General features: G+C 38.3%; 1 protein-coding gene across 1 annotated transcript in view; it reads left to right on the forward strand.

The window, feature by feature from the left end:
* HSDL2 (hydroxysteroid dehydrogenase like 2) overlaps nt 1-10,898 on the forward strand; it is an 83,338-nt gene extending 72,440 nt beyond the window's left edge. Inside the window, exon 11 of the mRNA XM_032240366.1 lies at nt 8,959-10,898. Coding sequence (XP_032096257.1) covers nt 8,959-9,071 — 113 coding nt within the window. The 3' untranslated portion in view covers nt 9,072-10,898. The remainder of the gene's footprint in view (nt 1-8,958) is intronic.
* The last annotated feature ends 1,104 nt before the right edge of the window (nt 10,899-12,002 follow it).

Consider the following 12,002-nt stretch of genomic DNA (forward strand, 5'->3'; position numbering starts at 1 on the left):
CAACATGGGGCAACCCCCTCTCTACAGAAAATACAAAAATTGGTGAGGTGTGCTGGTGTGCATCCGAAGTCCCCAGCTACTCCAGGGGCTGAGGTGGGAGGATTAGCTGAGCCCAGGTGGTTGAGGCTGCAGTAAATCAAGATAACATCACTGTCTGTACTCCAGCCTGGGCAACAGAATGAGACCCTCTCTCAAAAAAAGAGAAAATATACTTAAGAAAAAAGAAAATAAAATTACTTTTACCATACCACTGAAAGATGACCATAATATACATATGTATGATGCTAAACCATAACCAAACCAAATTATGGTTTAGCATCTATATATGTATATTATGGTATATTATGGCCATCTTATTATGGTTTGCATAATTTGGTTTAGCATCATGCATATGTGTATTTGTATATGTGTGAGTACAACATGTGTACTTATAAAAACAGGATCATACCCATTACTACTGTTTGGCAATCTTTTTCACTTAATACATTATAACATCTTTCAATGTTTATCAGTGGTTATCCCCTTAATGATTTTTTTTTTTTCTTGAGATGGAGTCTCACTGTTGTCGCCCAGGCTGGAGTGCAGTGGCAGGACCTTGGCTCACTGCAACCTCCACCTGCCGGATTCAACCGATTCTCCTGCCTCAGCCTCCAGAGTTGTTGAGAGTATAGGTGCCTACCACCACACCTGGCTAAGTTTTTGTATTTTTAGTAGACACAGGGTTTCACCATGCTGGCCAGACTGGTCTCAAACTCCTGACCTCAGGTGATCCACTGGCTTCAGCCTCCCAAAGTGCTGGGATTATAAGCGTGAACCACCACTCTCAGCCCTTTTAATGATTTTTAATAGCTTGGTTAGTGTTTCTTCAGTGTTTCCACAACTTTTTCTCCATAGAGTTTAAACACAGTGCTTTGGACACATTTAATAAATGCTCATGAATGTCTGGTGAATCTGAATCTTATAAATATTTGTTTTAACATGAAGACCATTTAAAATAAAAATTTATTGTCAACTCCTGAACAGAAATAACCATAATTATGTATGATTTATTTATTGTGTGATTGCTGTAGTTAAGCAATACTCCCAACAGTCCTTTCCAATAAAATATGTTCTCCATTTTATACCAGTAAGTACTGAGGCTTTGCTCAGTTAAATAATAAGCCCAAGGTCAGCTGATGAATGAGAAAATGGAGCTAGGATTTGAATCTAAGCTAACTCCAAAGCTTATGCTCTTAATTATTATGCTAGTCTGCCCTCCAAAGGTGAAAAAAATCAAGTAACTTTTTTTTTTCTTTTTTCTTTTTTTTTGAGACAGAGTCTCACTCTGTGGCCCAGGCTGGAGTGCATTGGCACAATCGGGGCTCACTGCAACCCCCGCCTCCTCGGTCCAAATAATTCTTCTGTCTCAGTCTCCTGAGTAGCTGGGACTACAGGCGCATGCCATCACGCCAGGCTAATTTTTTGTATTTCAGTAGAGACGAGGTTTCACCGTGTTGCCCAGGCTGGTCTCGAACTCCTGAGCTCACGCAATCCGCCCACCTCGGCCTCCCAAAGTGCTGGGATTACAGGTGTGAGGAACTGTGCCTGGCCATGACTTCTTTAATTTACATTTCACTTATATAGCATACACTTGAAATAACAGGCTTTCCATTAGTATCTTTCTTTGAATGTGGTCTTGTGTTCACTGGATGAGGTCAGTCAATTATATGAATCATTTTTTTAAAAAGCATTAGTTATTCTTATCAAGTATATTTTATAGGTATGGTTTAGATTGGGAGCAAGTGAGTTTGCTTGTGCTTCTTGTGTCTTTTTATTTTTAACTGTTTTTCCCATCTGCTTTCCTTTAAATGGGCACAATTTAGACTTTACGTCATAAGAATTCTCTTTGAAGAAACCATAGCTATTTCTATGCCTAATTTATAGAGTAGACACATTATAAATATAAAAATTTAGGCCAAGCATGGTGGCTCATGCCTGTGATCCCAGCACTTTGGGAGGCCAAGGCAGATGGATTACTTGAGGTCAGGAGTTTGAGACCACCTTGGCCGACAGGGCAGAACGCTGTTTCTACCAAAAACACAAAAATTAGCCGGGTATGGTAGCACATGCCTGTAATTCCACCTCCTCGGGAGGCTGAGGCATGAGAATCACTTGAACCCTGGAGGCGGAGGTTGCAGTGAGCTGAGATCGAGCTGGACTTCAGCCTGGGTAATTGACTGAGATTTTGTCTCAAAAAAAAAAATTAAAGCAATCGGTAACCAAATAATCAGAATCTCTCCTTTTGGCCAATAGAGGCCACTATATGGTAAAGCAGTGTGATAGAAATAAAGTAAATTAAACAATATTACCTTACATGAGGAGGGTGTATGTGCGTGCGTGCGCGCGCGCGCGCGCGTGTGTGTGTGTGTGTGTGTGAAACACTGAGCTTAGTAGCTTTTTAAAAAACTTTTGAGGGGATGTATGTGTGTGTATGAAAACACTGAGCTTAGTAGCTTTTTAAAAAACTTTTGTTAAATCAGTATTGTTGAGGTATAATTCACATGAAATAAAATCTACCATCATAATTAAGAGATTTTTAATGAATTTGTAGTTGCACAGCCATCACTGCAGTCCAGTCTGAGAATATTTCATCACACCAAAAAATTCTCTCATGTTTCTTTGCAGTTGATCCTGTTTCCACTCCCAACTTCCTAGCCAGCCAAATACTAATTTGCTCTCTGTCTCTGGACATTTTATGTATATGGAATAAAACAGTATACAGTCTTTCGCATCTAGCTCCTTTTACTTAGGATAGGCTTTTGATATTCATTCATCTATATGTTCTAGCAGGTATCAGTAGTTCAGTTCCTTTTTATTGCTGAATAGTATTCCATTGTATGAATATACCACATGTTTATTTACTCACCAGCTAACGGATATTTGGATTGTTTCAAGTTTTTGGCTATTATGAATATTGCTGTATGAAGATTCTCATTCATGTATCAGTGTGGATATTTGTTTTCATTCTTCTTGGGTAGATTTTAAAGAATGGAATTGCTAGGTCATATGTTAAGTTGATATTTAACTTTTTTTTTCACTTAAAATAAAATAGAGATAGGATCTCGCTTTGTTGCCCAGGCTGATCTCAAACTCCTGGACTAAAGTAATCCTCCGAATTAAGCATTCCAAAGTGCTGGGATTACAGGCAAGAGCCAGCACCCAGCCGATATTTAACTTTTAAGAACCTACCAAACTATTTGCTACTAACTATACCATCTTTACAGTCCCATCAGCAATATATTAAGGCTCCATTTTCTCTACCTACTCATCAACACTTGTTGTCCCTTAAAAAAACTGTTTTTGGCCAGGCTTGGTGGCTCACACCTGTAATCCCAGCACTTTGGGAGGCTGAGGCGGGTGGATCATGAGGTCAGGAATTCGAGACCAGCCTGGCCAACATGGTGAAACCTTGTCTCTACTAAAAACACAAAAAGTAGCTGGGCATGGTGGCATGTGCCTGTAATCCCAGCTACTTGGGAGGCTGAGGCAGGAGAATAGCTTGAACCAGGAGGCGGAGGTTGCAGTGAGCCGAGATCATGCCACTGCACTGCAGCCTTGGCGACAGAGTGAGACTTCGGAAGAATACCTGTACCATATATAAGCATAAGCAAACACTTCGCATTCTCACCTCCCCTGGCAACCACTCATCTGCTTTTTCTCTATTGATTTGCATATTCTGAGTATTTTTTATAAATGGAATCATACAATATGTGACCTTTTGCATCTGACTTCTTTTACTTAGCATAATGTTTTTGAGGTTCATCTAAGCTGTAGCATGTATCAGTACCTCATTTCCTTTTTACGGCTGAATATTATTCCATTATATGGATATACTACAATTCATTTACCCGTTCATCTGCTGATGGACAGTTGGGTTGTTTCTGCTGTCTGGCTATGATGAATAACGCTTTGATAAACATTAAAATGCATGTTTCTGTGTGGATATATGTTTTCATTTCTCTTGGCTATATATGTGGGAGTAGAATTCTAGGTCATAACATAATTTTATGTTTAACTTCTCAAAGAATTGCCAAAAGGTTTTTCATAGTGGCTGCATTGTTTATATTCCCACCAGCAATGTACAAGGATTTCTATTTTTCCATATCCTTGTCCTTATCAACACTTCTTATTATTTTGTTTTTTCATTATTGCCACCCTAGTGGATGTGAAATGGCATCTTGTTGTTTTGATTTGCATTTCTCTAATGACAAATGATATCAAACATTTTTTCATGTACTTATGGATCAAAGGTATTTCCTTGGAGAAATGTCCATTCAAGTCCTTTTCCATTTCAAAATTTGGTTATTTGTCTTTTATTATTCGGTTTTAAGAAATTCTGGCCTGGGCACAGTGGGTCACGGCTGTAATCCTAGCACTTTGGGAGGCTGAGGTGGGCAGATCACCTGAGGTCAAGGAGTTCAAGACCAGACTGGCCAACATGGTGAAACCCTGTCTCTACTAAAAATACAAAAGTTAGCCAGGCATGGTGACAGGCGCCTGTAATTCCAGCTACTCAGAAGGCTGAGGCAGGAGAATTGCTTGAACCCGGGAGGTGGAAGTTGCAGTGAGCAACTGTACTCTAGCCTGGGCGACAGAGAGAGACTGTCTCAAAAAAAAAAAAAAAAAAAAAAAGAAAAGAAAAGAAATTATTCATATATTTTCAGATATGTTTCATCAGATATATGATTTGCAAATGTTCTTTCACATTTTTTGTGGATTGTCTTTTCATTTTCTTGATGACATATTTTGAAACTCATATGTTTTTAGTTTTGAAGTTCAACTTACCTATTTTTTGTGGTTTTTGCTTCCAGTGTTATATCTAAGAATCCTTTGCCAAATCAAGGTTAGGAAGATTTATCCTTGTATTTTCTTCTAAGAGTTTTTAGTTTTACCTCTTACATTTAGGTTTATGATCCATTTTAAGTTAATTTTTGTAGATAGTAGGAGAGTCCAAATTCATTCTTCCATATATCAATATCCAGTTACCTCAGCACCATTTGTGGAATGGACTGTCCTTTCCTGTGTTAAATGGTCTTGGCACCCTTGTCGAAGATCAGTTTACTATAGAGACATGGGTTTAGTTAAACCCACAGATGTATGAGTAAAGTTAATTATAGAATTACCAAATAACTCACCATTTCTACTCGTAAATAAATACTCAAAAGAATTGAAGGCAGGCACTCAAACAAATAAATGTACATGCATATTCACAGCAGTGCTATTCATAATAGGCAAAAGATGGAAACAACCCAAATGTCCATTAAGGGATGCATGGATAAACAAAGTGTGGTATATACATACAATGAAATAGTAGTCAGCCATAAAAAGGAATGAAGTACTGATACAGCTACACCATGGGACATTACAGTAAATGCAAAATGCCACACACAAAAGATCCCATATTGTAGGAATCCTTTTATATTAAATATATAGAATAGGTGCAGCCATAGACACTGAGAGCTGATTGGTGATTGCCAGAGTCTGGAGGCAGGGGGAACTGCTAATGCTGAATCCCTGAAGGTTTCCTTTTGGGATGATGAAAATGTGTTGAAACTAGATAGATACCACATGTGTTGTGTGGTAGTACACAACATTGTGCCTGGACTTAAATGCCATTGAATTGTTATGCCATCTTCCTTTTGTTATATGGGCACTAATCACATCAATTCTGGCTCTAGCCTCATGATTTCATCTAAACCAAATTATTTTCTCAAGGCCCCACTTCCTGAGACCATCACACTGAGGGCAAGAGCTTCGAGAGAGGATGCCAATATTCAGTCCATAACACTAAGCAAAGTTTTCCTGTACTCTTCCCACAGCTTCCTGATGCAGTTTTCTACCTTGTCAAATGTATCAGGTCATGTCAGTTCGCTTTTTCCTTGGAGCCCTTTGTCTTCATGTTATAATCGAAACCTGAATCTCATTAAGCCTACTGCACAGCTACTGTCCTAGAAATTTAACTCTCCGCTGCATTGAATCTCCTTTTTCCTGGATCCCATGTCTCCTTTCTTGCTTTACATCTGCATTTTGGTGGCACACATTCTCCAGTAGTTTCATGAGAAAGGATACATTAGAGATAATTTTTGTGTATATCTGAAACTACTATTATTCTACCAACTCTCTTGATTGTCTGGATTGAAATTCATTTTCCTTCAGAATTTTGAAGCCATTATCATCTTAAGATTATCATTGAGAATTTGATGCTGTTCTTCTTAACCTTTTCTATCCACCCTTGCCCTTTCTGAAAGTTTCTGAAATCAGAGACATCTTTCTCTGTGGCGGTCTGATATTTCACAGTGATAAAAGATAAATGGTCTTTTCTTCTGTCATTGTCCCAGCCCTTTGAAAAGTTCTTATATTATTTCTTGGATAGTTCTCTCAGTTTTCTCTCTTCTGACTTTCTGAAGAAAAAGATCATCTGATTTAATCACTCATTTCTCCTGTGGCACATATATTTGTATAATTCTTTTCACCTAGGAGACCAGCTCACCTTCTTTTTCCTACATTCCTATTGCATTTTAGTTTTGTTGACTGCAATTATAATCTCTAAGAGCTCATCTTGTTTTCTGATGGTTTTTCTTTTCTTACCGTTCTCTTCCTCCTTCTCAATTTATCCCATCCCCTCTCTTTCCCTGGTATCACTGCCTTTCCCCCTTTCCCTTTTCCTCCTCTCTCCCTCCCCTCCATCCCCTCTTCTTTTCCTCTCTCCTTCCTGTGCTCCTCTTCTCCCCTCTTTCTCCTCTTGCATCCTTTTCTCCATCCCTTGCTGTATTATTTTCTTTTATCTCTGAGGACACAGATTATGGAATTTTTAATTTGTTCTCCATTTACTCTATTTTAGTTATCTTTCATCTGAGCCTGCATTCTGCTTCCTCCAAGTTGCTCTTATCTATGTTTTGGTTTTGGTTTCGGTTTGGTTTTGGTTATATTTGATGTCCATTCGTCTCTATGGGCAGGGCTCTGCAAAGCTTATTGAAAGATGTGTGTGAGTGGGGTGGGTGGAATGGTAGGCTTCACTGTAGAATAACAGAGCAGGAGCCAGTTGATTTAGCTGAAGGATACCCAGATACCTATATTTGTGTTTTTGGAGGGGCTGTTCTGTTCCTTTAAGAATAAAGAGCTTTCAGTATTTTCCATGTAAATAAAAGTTACCCTTTCATTTACTATTTGTAAGTATTGGGTTTTTAATATCACATTGTCTTGAAGTAGAACATAGCTCAGTTTATTCATAAAAATAAAAGACTTGATCCTTTCTACCTGTAATAACTCTATGAGGCTTTGCTACAACCTCTATTTAGAATGATTTAAAGGTATTTAATAGTGCTCTCTCTATATAGATAGATAGATAAATAGATAGATAGATACATAGATATAGATGTAGATACAGATATAGATATATAATACATGAACTCACAAATAACCTGTGTGGGGCATGGGGCAGGGAGGGTGGCTACTAATATACCAAACACATATTGTGCCTTCTAGGAGATACGTCATGTATATCAATTAGCATAATGTAAGACAGAAAATCATAAATGAGGCCAGGCCAGGTGAGTTACATCTATAATCCCAGCACTCTGGGAGGCAGGTGGATCACTTGAGACCAGTCTGGGTAACATGGTGAAACTCCATCTCTACAAAAAATGAGCCCAGCTTCCCAGCTACTCAGGAGGCTGAGGTAGAAGGTTCAGCTGAGCCTGGGAAGTCAAGGCTGCAGTGAGCCATGATCACACCACTGTACTCCAGCCTGGGAGACAGAGTGAGACCCTGTCTCGAAAAGAAAATAACAGAAAAGAAAAGAAGAAAAAGAAAGAAAGAAAGGGGGGAAAAAGTCATAAATGCGAGGCAGACATAAATAAAAGTCATAAATGAGAGGCTTTGAGTTGCAGCACTGCCTCATACAAGCTGTGTGACCTTGGGCAAGTCAAAATCCTTTTTGAATCTGTTTCCTTATTAATTCCACTATGTGACAGACCCCGTGCTAACACTGGAATAAGAGTAGCAGATAACAAATTAATCTCTCTCCATGGAGCTCATATTTATTACATGTTGTTATTAGCTATAATTCTATTTTAATGCACACATTTTTTATACCCTGGCATTTCTATGGTTAAAGTAATGCTAACACATATTTTGTGTCCATACACTATACTTTTAATAATCATTTCTTAAGAATATTTTGTTCATTTATACTGTTGGGTTTTTTGAACTTGAAATGTTAAAAGTTTAATGAACTATAATAAGTTGGAAAATTAACTAAAATAGACAGTGTTTGTTTACAAGAATTCATATGAGGGTCGTGTATCCTTTAGTGTATAAAAATCATTTTAGTGTATCTGGGCGTGGTGGCTCATGCCTGTAATCCCAGCACTTTGAGAGGCTGAGGCAGGTGGATCACCTGAGGTCTGGAGTTTGAAACCAACCTGACCAATACAAAGAAACCCTGTCTCTAGTAAAAAAAAAAAATAATATAAAATTAGCAGGGGGTGGTGTTACATGCCTGTAATCCCAGCTACTCTGGAGGCTGAGGCAGGAGAATCCCTTGAACCTGGGAGGCACAGGTTGTGGTGAGCTGAGATCACACCACTGCGCTCCAGCTTGGGCAACAAGAGTGAAACTCTGTCTCCAAAAAAAAAAAATCTTTTTAGTGTAAAAAGATTTGCTATAATCTTTTGCTGATTGTTGTTTTCATGCTACCTCTATATTATAGGATATTGTTAACATCTAAGTCTAGGAATTGGGATTTCCAAGATACTGGTATAAAATGCTGTAACAGAAATTTCTTTGCTTCTGTGGTTTGAGGTTTGTAGAACTCAAGGAGGTTCTTTTCATAAAGAACCTTTATATGCATGCTCTTAAAGCAGTATATCCCTGAGGGTACTAATGGTTGCTTTTCCCTCTCTCATTTTCTCATTTTAGGGAAACTAAAACCAACAATGGCATTCATGTCAGGAAGACTGAAGATTAAAGGTAACATGGCCCTAGCAATCAAATTGGAGAAGCTAATGAGTCAGATGAATGCCAGACTGTGAAGGAAAAGGAAAAAAAATATGTCGACTGCTAGGCTCAAAAAGTAAAAAAAGCTCAACAAATTAAAATCTAATGTTTGTTTTCTTCCCTGTTGTATTATAAGAATATGCACATTTGTTCTGGAAAAAATAGAATTTCTGTCTCTATAAGACTTGAAATTGTAATTAAAATGGCAAGCTAATCAAACAGAAGCTTCCTTAAGTGGGATTCTATGACAGTATGTGTTTTTATATTTCAAGGGTTTTACCCTCTGAGCCTTACATTTCATTCACTGTCTTCCACCAAGAAAAGTATTTTTGGCAGCCAGTCAGATCAAGCAGTAAAAGTAGCTCTTTCAAAGCTTTTTGTCATGTAAAATGAAGCTAGTCTGTTCTAAAATTTTTAGTTTTGGATTGTATACTAATGAAAATCTTAATGATGTATTTGACTTTTATATACTTATTTTAAAGAAAATCTTATATAGTACATTTTACAAATATCACAAAAAACTAATACTGGTGAGCACTAAATGAAACAATCATTTTTCATTTTGATAACTAGCTTTCCAAGTGGACTTAGCCATAAGAAAATATTACTAATGTATTTTAACAAATTGCAGTATGTGTTCCATTTAAAAATATGTTTAAATTGTCCTAAAGCAAAATAATTTTCTCCTCAGAAGTATGCAGTGTTTTGCAACAGGAACCTTAGACTAGATCATTGGTATGGGCTGGATTGTGCAACTCCCAATTCATTTGTTGAAGTCCTAACTGCCATTTCTTTCTAATGTGACTGTTCGGAGATGAGGCCTTTACAGAGGTGACTAAGTTCAAGGAGGCTCTTAGTCTAATCCAACATAGTGTCCTTGGACATAAGAGATACCGGTGATGCGTGCACAGAACAAAGACCAGAAGAGGACATGGTGAGAAGGCAGCTCTCTGCAAGCAAAGAGAGAGGCCTCAGAAGAAACGAAATCACCAGCACCTTGATCTTTGACTTGTAATCTCCAGAATAGTGAGAAATAAATGTCTGTTGTTACGCCATCCATGGTAAGAGGCCGAGGCAGGAGGATTGCTTGAGGCCAGGAGTACAAGGCCAGCCTGGACAATAGTAAGACCCTGTCTGTACCCTCACAAAATAAATTAAATTAAAAAGCCACCCAATCTGTGGCATTTTGTTATGGCAGCCCTAGCAAACAGTGGTTTGAGGGTAGGAGGGTTGAGGGGAGGCTAAACTTTAAAAGAGCTCTTATCTTTAATTTCAATCAGTTAAAATATTTGCTAAGTGTAATTATTTTGCTTCTCACCTTCCACTCTCTAATATTATTGTGCTATTAAGCAATTAATCTAATCCTGATATTTCTTAGAATCATAATGTTAGGAGCATTTGAGCTGTATTTTATGTTAGGAAGCAGAGGATCAGAGATGGGGAAGGACTAGCCCAAGGCCAAAATTAACAAGCCCTATCTAACAAAAACTTTCCAACACATTTATGTTGAATGGAACTTCAAGATCTCACCTCTCCATCCATGAATGGAGTCTGTGTAACCAAAGTGAATTAAAAATAGGACAGTTTCAAAAAGTCAGGAGATTCACAGCAACTGATCAAAGGGAGTCCCGTCAACCTGAGTCAGCATGATTAGGATTAGGAAGCCCCCTCTGCTTTAATCCACACAAGTAAAGTAACCTGATGTTAACCAGTCTGCTATTCCTACCATGCTGTTTCCTTGCTCCTGCCAGTGCTGCCTTACAAATGCAGACTATTCTGTAATACCTGGTAGGGCTCCTGTTTATTTTGTAGGCTGGATGCTGCCCAGTTCATGAATCACTAATAAAAGCCAATTGGATCTTTACAATTTAATTTGTTGAGATTTTATTCTTTGACACTCTCAAAGGTTTGAGAAAATTAGAAGTAGAAAATACCGCGAGGCAGGAATATCTGAGTTCTGGTCATTAAAACATGAATTTGCTAATTATACCCATTCCAACAGGGGGATTGAGTCAAGGGACCTTGCCCTTTTCTTGACTGACCTGGTTGATTATTACCCTAAGTGGTTGTTAGTTAGGTTGCCCATTGGAATCTCTGCCTTCTGGCTTTAAAAAATTTCTGGAAATCATCATTCTCAGCAAACTGACACAAGAACAGAAAACCAAACACCACATGTTCTCACTCATAGGCAGGTGTTGAACAATGAGAACACATGGGCACAGGGAGGGGAACATCACACACTGGGGTCTGTTGGGGCTAGGGGAGGCACAGCAGGGGCTCGGGAGGTTAGGGAAGGATAACATTTGGAGAAATGCCTGATGTAGGTGACGGGGGGATGGAGACAGCAAACCACCATGGCATGTGTGTACTCTGCAATAATCCTGCAAGTTCTGTCCCCAGAACTTAAAGTACAATTAAAAAAAAAAAAAGAATCCAAACGAGTAAATTGAGCTGACTGGTTTTGAGCCTTGGAATGTTAGGGGACCAGCAGTGAGTTCCTCTGATCCACCCAATCATGAGTAGATGAAACTTTTGTTTTAAACCCATCATAGTCCACTATTCATCCCCTTTTTAATAAACATTTGAAAACTTTCTACCCTGAATTGCATTTTCAAAGAAATGGTTCCTAGGTAACACAAGGTTGAACATTTACATCACAAAGGCAGAGAACTTACATTTCAAGCCTAAATATTGGTATTTGCCAAGACAGAAAGCCCAACTGAGCTAAGAAGCCAAGTTAAGACAAAATGGTCGAAGGCAAGGTTTATTTGGATTAATGCTCTCACCTATTGTAAGAATTTCTACTGATTTTCCTTTAAGATATGCATTTTTACAAAGAGTTTCAAAATAACTGGCTAAATACCAGAAAGGCAAATTTTGGAGACTGATTTAATTCAATAGGCAGTCTTTTCAACTTAGCTTCTGTTTCTTAACTAGATTACTGAGTTCAGGGCAGAGCCCATTAG

Source organism: Sapajus apella, unplaced genomic scaffold, assembly GCF_009761245.1.
Source record: "Sapajus apella isolate SASKATOON/1434 unplaced genomic scaffold, GSC_monkey_1.0 scaffold46, whole genome shotgun sequence".
Taxonomy (NCBI): Eukaryota; Metazoa; Chordata; class Mammalia; order Primates; family Cebidae; genus Sapajus; species Sapajus apella.